This window comes from Eutrigla gurnardus (assembly GCF_963514095.1).
Source record: "Eutrigla gurnardus genome assembly, chromosome: 19".
Taxonomy (NCBI): Eukaryota; Metazoa; Chordata; class Actinopteri; order Perciformes; family Triglidae; genus Eutrigla; species Eutrigla gurnardus.
Window position 1 is genome coordinate 21,201,402 of NC_139930.1, and position 14,351 is coordinate 21,215,752.

General features: G+C 44.8%; 1 protein-coding gene across 5 annotated transcripts in view; it reads left to right on the plus strand.

Annotated features, from left to right (window-relative positions):
- Positions 1–14,351, plus strand: part of nedd4l (NEDD4 like E3 ubiquitin protein ligase) — a 39,874-nt gene that overhangs the window by 8,625 nt on the left and 16,898 nt on the right. For 2 of the 5 annotated variants that reach the window (XM_084034987.1, XM_084034989.1), the window contains exons 1-8: positions 2,851–4,087; positions 9,354–9,404; positions 11,053–11,114; positions 11,654–11,756; positions 12,679–12,833; positions 13,611–13,746; positions 13,849–14,031; positions 14,164–14,241. In XM_084034987.1, the coding sequence (XP_083891113.1) occupies positions 2,993–4,087; positions 9,354–9,404; positions 11,053–11,114; positions 11,654–11,756; positions 12,679–12,833; positions 13,611–13,746; positions 13,849–14,031; positions 14,164–14,241 (1,863 nt within the window). In that variant the 5' untranslated portion in view covers positions 2,851–2,992. Of the gene's footprint in view, positions 1–2,849; positions 4,088–8,598; positions 8,635–9,353; positions 9,405–11,052; positions 11,115–11,653; positions 11,757–12,678; positions 12,834–13,610; positions 13,747–13,848; positions 14,032–14,163; positions 14,242–14,351 lie in introns of those variants that run through there. The other 3 variants (XM_084034990.1, XM_084034988.1, XM_084034991.1) reach the window with 3 other exon arrangements.

Sequence of the window (14,351 nt, forward strand, 5' to 3'; positions counted from 1 at the left end):
AGGGTTGCAGCAATTAAAAAAAACGGCACAAGTGATTGTTGATAATCAATTCGCTCATTCCCGCTGTATAGTCTTCACCTTGGTGAACCCTCTGAACGGGAGAAAGTGAAGTGGTTGTTTATATAATGAAGACATTATTCCGTGGAAGAAGCGAAAGGCTTCCCTCTAAGGGGTTTAGAACTGTAATATTTTGTTTTTTATGAGGCGTAACTCTGGGGTGCGTGTCTTGAGATAGATAAAACAAACAGCGGATGCGGCCCAACATAGTAGTGATGTTGTTGGCCGGATGAGGCACATTCTGTCCGAGCCTCGCAGGTTCGGGGCTTTTGAACGCCGAGTCCCGACGTGGGAGGTCGAAAAAAGATTCAAGCTTGTGATTTGAGCCACATCCTGCAGTTTTCCCTGATAACTTAATGAATTGAAGGTACACGGTGAGATTAAATCTCATTTAATCAGTTTAATGTGCACGTTACTGATAAAAATCTGTGCATGCATTAGTGGATTTCGTTTGCATGTTCGAGAGGGAACAGCCGTTGAGAAAAAGGGCAGCTTGAATTATTCCCCCTCCCCTCCCTGGTACACAGTGGAGCTCTGCCGCTGTATGGGAGAGGACGACACAAGACCGGGTAGCCTCAAGCCTGGTCCTCTCCTTATATGTCTGAGGAGGTGCTTTTCTGTCCAGCTCCTCCACCACTGGCCAGGATTTCTCTTTGGAGGGGGCTGCTTGTTCCCTTGCAACCATTAATTTATGGTTTATTTGTCCAAAGTGATGAAACCTTAAGCTTAAAGCACGAGTACGATGCTGATACTTATGAAAGTACGAATGCTGGAGATACACTAAATATATCTCGAGCTACTGCTGGAGAAACTACATGCCTGATGGTGAATATAGAATGTAAAGATGGGTTGAATAGGCCAAACGCTACAGCGTAGCGCTTTGTTCGAGGCAGGCATTTTGGTAAGCTGGGCTCTCTGCCATTGGACCACACATTGGCATTTTGCTTCTTTTATACAGAACATTCTCCATAACATTTCACACACATTTATTGACTAACACTGGAGGCAGTGTGTCATCGCAAAGTGTAACCGGCTGCCAAGCCACGATTTCTTCTCGCTCGACAGTCTTTTTCTTTTTGGCTGTTGCTCTCCTCCTGAAGTCAATATTGCTTGTCTCCTCGATGCCCTCTCGTCCACAATGGAGAATTTTTTTGCCTTTCCCACCATATTGCACCATCGGTGTCTTGGCTGTCAGCTCGCTGCAGCTTTGCTTTTTGAGACGGATCAGGTGACTCAATGAGGACTAAACCATAGGTTGAAGCTGTCATCGAAGAGGGAACAGGCTTTTTGAATGATGCAGTTCTGAAAGGCTAAATTATCATAAGGGCTTAGCTCGTTCTGTGTACGGGCCCCCCAAAATCTCTGGTCTCAGGGCAAAGTAGCCCCACGTTTTCACATGCTTATCCATCGGGGAATCACTGCAGTATAAAGAACCCTCTCATGGATGTACACTATGCTGTGTTCCTCAGTCTCCGTTTCTGTCTTGCACCGTTGCCAAACACTACATTACGAGTACTCAAGCATCATAATTTGTGTGCCTGAATTTGGTGTCGCAGACTTGGATCCCAGCTGAGTCGTGTCTTGGGCGGTTTTTGGACGCAAGCAAAGTGGCCTATAAAACCACCAGACAGTTAAGTGTTTGGCTGTATATGGGAGACATCTTAGTTTATTCTGTCTGAAGAAGACTCGGATCTCTTTCTCCAGGGAGAATTGTTGCTGTTGTGCCTTATCAAAGCAGCAATCTGTCAGATATTCTGCTCTTCGTTCGGCTGCTGCCTTTTTTTACTGGACCATTTTTAGCAGCAACTTCCTTACACTTCTTTTCCTGTTTCCAAGCTACAAGAAAAAAACGGGCTCAATATGTCCTCCAGTTTTGTTGTTGAATCTAGCATTTTTAAGTGGGAAATATTCATGCGTAGCTGTTGGAAAAGAGGATGTGAATGTGGGCAGATCAGTAACAGCAGGGTGATGTTATGCCCTTAACCTTCCTGTTACCCTCAAATTTTCTAACATCTGTTATCCTTCGGGTCAATCTAAACCTTCAGAAAATGATTATAATCAAAATCACTACCCAGGTTTATGCTTCAGGTAGTTCATGTTTCTTTGTTGACAACCTAAATAACCCATTATATAAAACATAACCCCCCCTCCCATCCCTTTGTACATCCAGGATATGAAAAATAGGCAAATCCTGAATAAATCTCTTGACATTAGCAGCATAAGTCTACTCGTCGCTCAATGGGGAGCTGGACCACGGAACTTACCATTTTTTTTGTAAAAGGGAGGGATGAGCAGTGGTGCATGGTGTGTGTGTTTTTTTGGGGTGGGGGGCAGTTGGCACTTCAGGGCAGCATGGGGTTGTAACAGGAGGTGCTGGGGCCATTTGTGGTCACATGACTTACAAGCAACCCACTGTCACCTCGGAAACCAGGAGCGCCGGTCGCTCTTATCCAATCATGTCAGGAATGCTGGCCGTCACTCGGCTCAGGCTATTTCTGCTGTCTGTCGCTATTGCTTGGTAGTGCTAAGAGTCTGGCATACAGGGATCCTTCTTTACCTCCCACCCCCACACCCCCGACCCCACCGCCACCTCACCCTTCCCCACTTTAGCCTCCACTCTGCCATTCCTGAGAGTGCGCAGCGTAAAGTTGTCAGCTCTTTTGCAGTGGCTGTTCAGTTTTTGCGGCGTGACTTCTTTCCCTCCATACGGTTTACTGTGGAAGGAAAGTTGTGGAAGGGACTCGGAGAGGGTGGGAGGGGTGGGGGTTAGGGAGAGTGGAAGAAAAAAAAAAAAAAAGGGGATCAGTCATCCAGCCAGCCAAAGGAGAGAAGTGGGCGACACTAAGAGACAGAGACTGGAGCCAGAGGAGAGAAACCAAACAACCAGTCAGAGAGAAAGTCAGAGGCAACGGGAGCTGTGGGACGTGAGGTGAAAATGGCTCAACGTCTGCGTTTGTACTTTGGCTCGGGCCGCAGTAACACGGCCCCGGAGATACTGGAAGGAGACTCCGAGGAGCAGCAGGGAGACAACGACGTGGTCGCGGCGCTCCGCGTGCAGTCGCCTCCGGCGTCGACGGCCTCTTGGGAGCCAGCTGCGCAGCTTGCCCCTCAGAGAGCTTCGCGGTCGGAGCCTTCGCTCAAACGCAGCTCCTCCATGTTCATACCCCAGCTCGCCGCCTACGCCGAGCCGCGGCCCACCAAGAGCTCCTCCATGCACATCTCCCTCCAGCGTTCCAACGGATCGAGTAACGGAGATTCCCGTGGTTACGCTGATGATGTCCCGCCACCCTGTTACACTCCTCCGGGACCTGCGCCTGCCTACACCGAACCACAGATCCAGGAAGACGTTCCATGGCACCCGCCTCCTCCGTACTACAGCCCAGAAACTTTAAACTCACCGACTTCGACGGAGCCGAACCTGCCCAAACGTAGGGTCTTTAGCATCGGCTGCAATGGCCATACTATGCATAGCAGAGGCCAACCTGGTATTAGTGTTGGGGGTATCTGTATCCAAAGGAACTCTCCTGATGGATCTGACATCCAACATTTCAGAATCCACCCTTATGGTGGTCCTGGCTGGTCTGTCCAGCAGCAGAGTTCGGACCAATGCGCTGTTGTTAACGGTGGAACGCAGAGAGTAGTGTTTCAGCTCCAGCAAAATCAGAACCAGGATCAGAGCCAGGGCAGGCAACAGACTGCATCCCAGGAAGAATGCACAGATGTCGGCTTTGCCAGCTCCAGAGGTAGCCGCACGGTGCGTTACCCCCGGATCCGACTGGAGAGACGCTCGTCTCATCCAAGGCTCTTGCTGGAAAATCAACACCAGGAAACTTGCGCAGATAGCCAAGCTGTTGAGGAGAACCAAACAGACGTGGAGATAATGGAAGCAAGAAACAGATCGAATGGTTGTACTTTCAAAATCCGTGGGGGTTCTTCCAGAAGGCAGCCTCATTTCAAGATATATTTTACCCCAGGCGGAGGTGGAGATCAGGATGTGAGCCTTGGCAATGATTTGACGAATAATCCCAAGGTAAAGATGAATGGAAAACTTCAGTAGTACTGTCAAAATGAACAATATTTTGTAAATACTTTAATGAGATTTGTAGTTTTTATGATAAAGGAATGAATTTAAGAATTCACAACAAATCGCGAATGGGCCGTCTCGCCCATAGGACATGTGGTTTGAACACATGATAGCTTGCATGTAGGGCAGCCAGAAGAAGAGGAACATTTAGTACCGCCTTGGGTATAACAAATGTGAATCGGGGGTGAAATTCATGCTACCTAAATTATGCAAACGTTGTGGGACGTCTTAAGCATTTCGTGTCTAATGTGTCACTGGCTGAATCCAGCCCAGTTGAGGAGAGATCCGTATGGCGCAGGAAGAGGGTGGTGACATTCTGGGAAGTGAAAAAGCACAGCCTCGGCTCTAAGCTGAAACACACACACACACTGGCTTTTCTTTCACTTCGTAACCACAGCTATTTGAAGTTTTACACACATTGGCCAATTTGGTCATGAAAAAGGAAAACAGGAACAGGCCTGTGGATGAATGGATAATTTCTCTCCCCCCCCCCCTGTTGCACTTGTTGCCTTCTGTTTCATAGAAATGTGACACTTAAGTTTGGTAATACCCTTAACTGCAGCCAGTGCTCTCTGAGAGTTGTCCGTTTCTATCTTTAGTCCGTTTCTAGTGCGGTTGTTGATTTTGAGAGCGGGGCAGGCGGCGTGTCTTCTTTGGCTCGAGACCGGTATGGATCCGTATCCTCGCAGCTGCTCCACGAGTGCTTAAGAACGAAGACGTTAATATGGGGCCAAACCATCAAGATGTTCATCAAGCTATCCGTGTCTATGTCTCCTGAGAGCCTTTTTGATGTTACTGTGTGTTCCCCTTCCAAAGCTTTGGAAACCCACATCTAAAGATTTCCCTTTTATAATCACTTTATCATATTACCCAATTATTTATCCACAATCTTATTCTGACAGCACTTGGACTTCTCAGCAGCAGTATCCGCTTTGGCTTACGACCCTTTTTAAAAATGAAGCAGTGTGTATTAACGGCCTCTTGTCCCAGTTTTTGTGTAATGTGTGACTTTATGATTGGTTTCCTAAAGATTAATTTCAAATTTTTTGCATTCAACATTTCTGAATGTAAACATATTTCTTTGTCGACACATTCAGGAGATGAGATTAATTTAGTAGCAGTTTTCTTCAGTGATCTCCGTTTTCACCCCCTTATGATAAACCAGTTACTCTTACCCTGAATACATTTGTATTTTTTTTTTCTTCTTTTGCCATATTTTTTCCAGCCATACATGAATGCATTTTTACACGCATCACCTCTCACTTTTTCTTGTGCTTTGTTTGTAGAAGACACAGGTGTTGTCTTGCCTCAGGGAATCCCGTTTTTTGAGAGAACAAGTAAATCCTCATTTGGACCTTAATGACAGGTCTTCCCCAACTTGAGTTGGGGTGGCCCTTTTTAAAGCCCTGTGTGTGTGTGCATGTGTGTGCATGTGTGTGCATGTGTGTGTGTGTTTGCGTGTGTGTGCATGTGTGTGTTTGCGTGTGTGTGTTCCAGCCAGACTAGCCGGAGACATTAATGCCACAGTGCCATGCTCGCGTTACAGCTCTGCCCGACGCCCCCCAGTTTCCATTCACAAAGAGTTCCTGCAGGCCAATTGGTTTGCTATATTTACAGGATTGTGGATGGATGGGGGGGCGGGGTGGTCGGTGTGGGGGTTCTCTTTTTTATTTTGGTCCGGTAGCATGCGAGAGAGGTTCAAATTGCTATTGTTGTGAAGGGCTTTTCTCTGTCAACTCTGAGCTCTGATACAATGCATGGTATTGTAATTCAGTCGTGTCAGCACGGAGACTGTTGAGTAGGTGAGACAACCTTTTCACACCTCAGTGCCAGACTGGACCCGTTGGAGGGTTCTGTATATTATAAACTCTCAGCCTGTCACCATCTCTTTTATATATGTTTATGTATCTTCATGGCAGCTACAGTTACCATTCTTATCACTTTATTCACTTTGCTACTGCCTTAAAGGATCAGTTCACCCAAATTACAAAAAGTATTTTTCTCTCACTTACCTCTTGTAGTATAAAAACAAATGATTTACCACTTGAGTGTCATTGGAAACTGTTATGGCAGGCGATTGGATGAATCATCTGTCAATCAAATTCTTGATGAAGCCATTTTTTTTCATTGAAAACATATTTTTTTCCCTCGAGAAAGGACAAAGTTTCGTTTTTTCAATTAAGACATTTTTTCTTCTACTGATATATCCGACACTGTTGCAGCATCAATGTTACTACCATCGTTGTATGGAATGGATCTTGCACACACCTAAACCACATCAGTAGCTCCTCACAGGATTTGATTGATTAGACACAAACGTATCACTTGAAGAGATGGATTTCGAAGTGACTCACACAATCTGGTGACAATATCAATGTATCAATGTATCAATTTACATTTAGCAGTAAGGAAATCACCATATTATTATAAGCAGCAGCAACTTTGAAGAGACATTGCAGTGAATTTGGCCCAAGAAAACACACAGATTTTCCCACATAAATTTCCCAATTCATCTAATATCCAAGTTTTTGTCAACTTGGGAGTTTTTTCCTCAGAATATTACTCCCCTCCCCCGGCTCTGTAATTTATTAATTTCTTTTGACCTACTGCTTTATCTCATATCTCATTGTACTGGCGTTGGCTGCAGAAATCTCAGAGATGGATATATAAATCATCCAAACCTATCTTCACACAAAAGTATGTGAGATGCGGTGGATGAGCTTTTTATTTCCTGACGTTGTTTGAGTTACACACCTTCATCCTGCTGTTCCACCCTCCGTCCCTCCTTCTGTTAGTCGTTAGTAGCACCCCCCCTCCTCTCCGAGTGTAACCTGGCCCTGGGAGGCAGCTGCAGGCTCAACTGTGACCCTTTGATGACTCTGCAATTATATCCCTCTGCATACACATACCCACAGCTTAAAATGCTTGTTATTGTTAAGGACAAGAAGAAAAAACAGCCATGTGTCCCATGGGATACTGCTGTTGCCACCGGCTATCTCACAGGTTGATAGTGAGATTTCCAGGTGAGCATTAAATGTGTGAGAGAGGGGAAAAAACCTGCAGTATTAATTGTGATTCTCAACTTTATTAAGAAATCACTTTACAGAAATTCACATTATAGGTTGCGAGTCCTACAAGAGCGTAATATGATGCCATCAAGACTGGCCTGCGTAGTCCAGGTTGCGTTTTGTTGCTCTCTCCCAGTTTAGATGAAGCTCATGACTTGTTTTGAAATACTTGGGAGTCATTCAAGAAGTAAATTAATTGTGAAGTTGGTCTGGGAATTGAAAGCAGATACTGGTGTAACTTAAACAGTAGTGGCTTTGGCTTTTCCAAGAAGAAGTTGTTTAAACTGTGTGTGTGTGTGTGTGTGTGTGTGTGTGTGTGTGTGTGTGTGTGTGTGTGTGTGTGTGTGTGTGTGTGTGTGTGTGTGTGTGTGTGTGTGTGTGTGTGTGTGTGTGTGTGTGTGTGTGTGTGTGTGTGTGTGTGTGTGTGTGTGTGTGTGTGTGTGTGTGTGTGTGTGTGTGTGTGTGTGTGTGTGTGTGTGTGTGTGTGTGTGTGTGTGTGTGTGTGTGTGTGTGTGTGTGTGTGTGTGTGTGTGTGTGTGTGTGTGTGTGTGTGTGTGTGTGTGTGTGTGTGTGTGTGTGTGTGTGTGTGTGTGTGTGTGTGTGTGTGTGTGAGTGTGTGAGTGAGTGAGTGAGTGAGTGAGTGAGTGAGTGAGTGAGTGAGTGAGTGAGTGAGTGAGTGAGTGAGTGAGTGAGTGAGTGAGTGAGTGAGTGAGTGAGTGAGTGAGTGAGTGAGTGAGTGAGTGAGTGTGTACACATGCATTCACACATGTCTGTTTACGTGCCTGTGCATTAATACCTCAGTGTTTTTATGAGACTAATTTGTAACCTTTCACCATTGAATTCCAGCTCTGTTAAGTGTGTTGGGAGTCCGGCACACTCACTTCCCAACACTGCTTTTCCTTTTTCCTCCTGATGATCAGAGTAAATCAGTGTGATTGCTGTATACCTTAAACCCAGCTTATGTTTTGTTCTTTATATCCCAAAACTACACTTGAGATTTTTTCGAAGCGCTATGAACTTTTTTTCTCATAGCTCTTCTTTGCTGAAAGTTATAAAAGGATCATAAATCTTTCATTTTCATTGTCAAATCAAGTTGATTTACAGGGTTATTCACATAACAAATGTTTTATGAATGCAACGTTTTGTCTTCCGTCGTATATTCGAGTAAAAAGAATGAATGACCAAACTTAAAAAGAAACCGTGTGTCAGCGCTGCAGATAACCAGGTTCCCCTTGAGTCTCCCACAGACCAACAGGGTTTTCCCGTAAGGTGATAAAGTGTCGGTCATTGTTACAACGCGGCCTCTTTCCTGTCAAAGCCAGTATCTACAAACAAACATCATTGTTGGCTCGATGCCTGTTGTCTAAATCAGTTTCGTCCCACACACAGGCTACTTCCAAGAATGGCATTTTCCATCTCACACAGGTAATCACTGCTCCCACTGGGGGCTGCTGCAGCGCAGCGCAATCACCGTCCATCCAACCCCCCTTTTTTTTCCTCTCCGTCCACGTTAATTTAGGACAAAGGATGGATAAATCTGCGGGCTTCTTAAATCTGAAACGTATACCTTCCCTGGTCCTCCCCCCCTGTTGTCACCTCCTATCCCTTTCTCCCCCTCTGTCTGGCTGACTTGGCTTCAATCTGGTGGCAGTGGGTGTTGTTTTTCCTTGCTGGGTTCACAGGTTCTTCTCCTATGAAACGAAACCAAAGGCCTGTCCGTAAACAAAACCTGACACCGAGCCTCCTACAATGGACACTTGTGGAAATACGATTTGTAGATGTTGTTGCCTAATAGGCCACAACAAACTAGAGATTTGCTCTCATTATAATTATAGTTAGAACAATTGTATGATAGATCACTGCAGGTGTTCATGAAATAAAAAAGGCTTGAGATTATTTCTGGATGGGGCTGTCCATGAAATTCAAATCTTTTGTCCCTTTCACTCTGGGGGGAAAAAAACAACAAAATGCTGCAGGACCTTCTGGTGCGTTTGGTAAATCACCTTGACATTGTGTTTTGTTTTTTCTCTCCCTCTCTTTCCCCCGCTGGAAATGTGTGTGATTCTCCAGACACTCAAAAAGCTGTTCCGTTTAAAACGAAGCTGCCGAAGGTGACCTTTTCATTTTTTCCCCCTCTCTCCTAGACCAGAGATGATTTCCTGGGAAATGTTGATGTTCCTCTCAGCCATTTGCCGGTGAGTAATTTGCATGTGTGTCTGTGTGTGTCTGTGTGTGTGTGTGTGTGTGTGTGTGTGTGTGTGTGTGTGTGTGTGTGTGTGTGTGTGTGTGTGTGTGTGTGTGTGTGTGTGTGTGTGTGTGTGTGTGTGTGTGTGTGTGTGTGTGTGTGTGTGTCTGTGTGTGTGTGTGCGTGTGTGTGTCGGACTGACGGTTACAAGAGTGTTTTGAATACGCAGCTGTTTCTTATCTTCAATTTTGCCTGATTAACCTCTCCGAAGGTCAGGCAAAGTGTGTGTGTGTGTGTGTTGTGTGTGTGTGTGTGAGTGTGAGAGAAAGTGCTAGCCTCACAAGTAGCGCGTTGTTGTGATCAAACAGCACACTCCTTGTTAGAAAGGGAAGGCGGGTTGTCTCTAGAATATAAACAGAGGTGGCTTTCCTGAGGGCGGCTACCGTCGGAACTGAATGGAAAAAGCTACACTTGTCAAATCCACACACTGACATGTACTCGCCTGGAAACTGTGGATTGCCCGGGAGATAAAAAAAAAAAAAAAAAAGCCTTTGAAAAACAACAACATGCAGAGTTTTTATAGCTTGAACGGGACCTGAAACTGAAATAGAACCTGCAAAACATCTTTCAGCTCCTCTACTCCACCGAGAACTGTGCTGTCAGACTTATTGAAGTTCTGTCTGAAGTTGTGAACCTTAAAAGCATATCAGTCAAAAGGTGTTTGGGGTTAATTATTAATGTTCTACGTGGCTCCCATAGGTCCAGGACATTTAGCAGCAGGTAAAAGCATCTGCTGAGTCATGTTGAGAGATGGAGTGAGTGGGCTAAGCATCTGCTGAGTCATGTTGAGAGATGGAGTGAGTGGGCTGGGTAGAAAATCAGGAAACTTATTCTAGTCATTAAATGGATAAATTGAGCCTGAATAAGCTACTGCTGATGCTTCTGTATATTTGGTGTGATCGGCATTTTCTCTGGTTTTTTATTTGAATCATTCGTTTCATGAATGACTTCATGTTATAGGAAGTCTTATTCATAGTTACTGGACATTACTTGTCATCGCCTTTTTTTCTATACCAGCTTTTACTTACTACTGAAAAGCCACATTGACTCATCTGAAGCTTTCTGGCAGCTCCGTTTTTTCCTTGTGGAAGCTTGAACTTCCTTGAACCCTTTTCCCGAACATGGTATGGCATGAACCCTCGTGCCAGCATGGTGTGCCCAGCACAAGTCACACATGAGAAAGAGTGCAGGCTCGTCACGGCAGCGTTTTCAAAACCGTCATTTGGATGCATCATTTACCAAACTTGATATCAATTCTTAAACGTGGAAGATGTGAAGGACGGTTTGAGGCCTCGACGGCTTCACCGCATGTCAAATTATTTATTTTGCTTTCAAGATCACATGTTTGATCTGGGAACGGACGGATTCAGTGGTACGTTATAGAGCCGTGTGTGGTGAGCAGCCGTTGTGGACTGGTTTGGCCCAGTCAAAAGGCGTTTCTGCTGTTCCATATGTAACAGGAGAAGCTCAACCATTGCATAATGATCCTGTGCCGGAGGGCTGCAGCCGCGCTGCAAAGTCATGACTCTGTATTTTGGCGCTGTCTAACATCTGTATTTGCTTGTGTGTTCGATTGAATGCCTCCTCTTAATTTGCAGACGGAGGACCCGGCTATGGAGCGGCCGTACACGTTTAAAGACTTCCTGTTGCGGCCCAGAAGGTCAGTTTCTGCTGGAGATGGCAAACAGGATGTGACGAGCAAACGGTGATATGAGTCTTAGATTTTCGATTTGTAATATATGACATCTGATGTATTTTCCTGGTTTTAAAAGCTGTATTACAGTGATGTAATTGTCTGAACTTGCCTTAGTCTATTATTTTACCTTAATAGCCATTATATACACATAACTGGTGTTAATATATCAGAAATCTTATTGTGTACATATTTTTTTTTAAGCAATTAAGCGATTATTTGGTCAAAAATATCATGATATTTGATTTTCTCCATATTGCCCGGCCCTTCCCGATATTAAGCTTCCAGTAAACGTCTAAGGTTAACAGGTGATTCAACACTACGTGGGGCTGGTGTCACGTTGTCAGTGTCGGTTGAAGAGTGAGAAGGTGAAAGAACATCTGGTGCTAATAGTTCTGGAAACTCCCCTGCGATTCTAAGCGTTAGCAGGAGGGTCCGGGCCACCGGGTTTTTTTTGATGTGCTGCTTTTTAAGTGGGTCAATTTTCGCTGATGTCATCCTTCTAGTCACAAGTCCAGGGTGAAAGGTTACCTACGTTTGAAGATGGCTTATCTACCCAAACAAGGAGGACCCGAAGAGGAGGCTGGAGAGATGAGGGAAGAGGCTGAGGTAAGGTCTTGGCTAGCGATGTCGTTGGGAGATTGTTTTAACTGCTGACTTGGCATTATCTAAAGTGTGCCTGGTTCGTAATAAACCAGAGCCAAACCAGAGTGTAGTTTTTATTCCTTCATTCCACAAAAAAAGAAAAAAAAAAACACTGAAGCTTGAAGATGAAAGTGAGCGTCCTTATTTGGACCAATAACAAGGAAGAAGAAGTGTTTTGTTTTTGTGCTGAGAGTGAGAGGAGAAAAGGATGGCTCTTCTTTATATTCTCCCCTTCTAAGAATTTGGGCAGCATCTCGCTGCCAGAATCTGGTGAGAGTTTTTTCCAGGTCAGGGTATGGAAAAATCATTTACTATACCGCCTGTTATTTGGAGAAATAGGAGCTTCTCCTCTGCGACTTTTATGTGCGATCTTGGTGTGCTCGAGTGTGGATTTTTCTTGTGGATTGTGGGAGAGTTTTCGGACGGTGAACGTCTTCAGATAAGGTGCCGTTTAACAGCTAATGTATGGAAATATGAACGACCCTCCGCTAACCTCTTTCACTACAGTGTCCCACTGTGAAAAAATCCTTTACCTACCGTGAAACAGAGCGTCACATTTGACGCTGCACCGATATTAATTCCGATTAGCCTCAGTCATAGATCTTGTGGTCGGGAGTTATGCCACCCGGCTGGCAGTTTGTCACACGAAACTAAACACCAGTAAACGCTAACACAAACATCTCCAACCACATCTTAGCAGCAACAAGTTGGAATCAGCCACAAGTGATTGCGGCATCTTTTAAATGCATTTCCCAGCTTGAATCCCTCCTAATGCCGACGTCCATGTGTGTCTGACCGGCTGGCTCGCTGGGATATCTGTGATCGCGGTCTGTGAGTGAGTCACTCACGCTGCCTCGTGTCAAACGGTCTGAACTTCCTCTTTCAGGGCTGGGATGAGTCCGCGGACTCGGGCTCCCAGCGACCCCAGCAGCTGCTTCCTCCTTTGCCCCCGGGCTGGGAGGAGAAGGTGGACAACCTGGGACGCACCTACTATGTCAACCACAACAACCGCAGTACGCAGTGGAAACGGCCCTCCAACATGTACGCCCCATCTCTCTCTCCTCACGTTTCTTTGTTTTAGAATCTATTTTTACGTTTTATCAAATGTTAGTTCAGCCCAAATGAGTGCCCTTTATTATGTAGGCGTATAACTCAGGGGTCATTTTCAGTATGAATGAATCACTGGGTCAGTGAGTCCACATCCGGCTCAAGAATTTTACTCTAATCTATCAATAGCATTTTGGTTTTCATTTACAGTAAACCTGGCTTAATCTAATGGTTAGGGCGTATCTAAAATGACTGTATGCAATAGTTTAAAGCTTTGTAACGGTGATACTCCGATTCTAAATCAGTATTAGAATAATGTACAATGCTGTTTGTTTCACACTTCAGAGAGGTGAAGTGGTGATAATTAGTATTGTGTAGAATTTGTATAAATAGACTCCAACTCCAAAAAATGATCGCTGTAATAAATGTTAGGTTTTTATCCGACGGAATATTCTGCTCCAATCCATATTTGCTTGCGTTTAGCTTTTCAAAAACAATATTTTCACTCCCGCTGAAAAACTGAGAAGGTATATTCATTAGATTTAGTTTATTTAATAAAAAAAAAAACGCATAAAATCGGATGAACCACTTCAATCAAATTGAGGTTTTTATTTTTAAGCTCAATGACTTCATTCGAGACATTCGATGCTTCATTGGAAAACCTCAAAGAAGTTAAATAATAACATTTTTATAAAGACATTTAGTACAGCCCTACATATTTCATATCACTTACTAACAGTTTTCTTTTATATGACATATCTTCTCCTCCAGGGACGTGATTTCGGAGACCGAGAGTGACAATCAGCAGCGGCAGATCCATCAGGAAGCGCACCGCGTTTTCCGTTCGAGACGCCACATCAGCGAAGACCTAGAGAACGAGCACCTGGAGCCCAGGGACATCGACAACGTGAGAGATACGCCATGCAAACACTGAGCCACAGTCGTAAACAGTTGGTGGTAAAAGGGGAATAAATCATATTTTTTCCATCCCCGTTGTCACCCCCTGTAGTCCTGGGAGCTCATCACAGAAGAGGATCCCCCCGACGCCGAGTCTCAGCCTGGCCCCTCTTCTGCTTTGACGCCGCAACTGCCAACGACGCCCGTCACCCAGGAGTTCTCTGAAGATTTAAATCTGAGGCTGTCGCTCACTCCCGACACCAACGGCGAAGTGCCGGGCCCCAGCTCAGCTCTGGTGAGACTGTGACTTCTAGTAGTCAAAATCACTCCACATCCTAATGACGTAATGGTGGAAAATGTGGCTTTTTGTGTCGGATATTAGAGCGACTGCTTAATTATTATTATTATCTTCTTTTTTTTTTTACAGAGCCAGCTATCAAACAGACTCCGCTCCTCGAGTATGACAGATGGTGTCAGTGATCAGGCCCAGCCTCCTCCTCTTATGGTACATATTTCTAAACCCCAAATCTTCCCTCAATCTTCTCTTTCTTCCTCGACGTCTTCCCTTTCCTCCTCATCGGCATGTCTACATGCTGTGGCTTTACTACACATCAA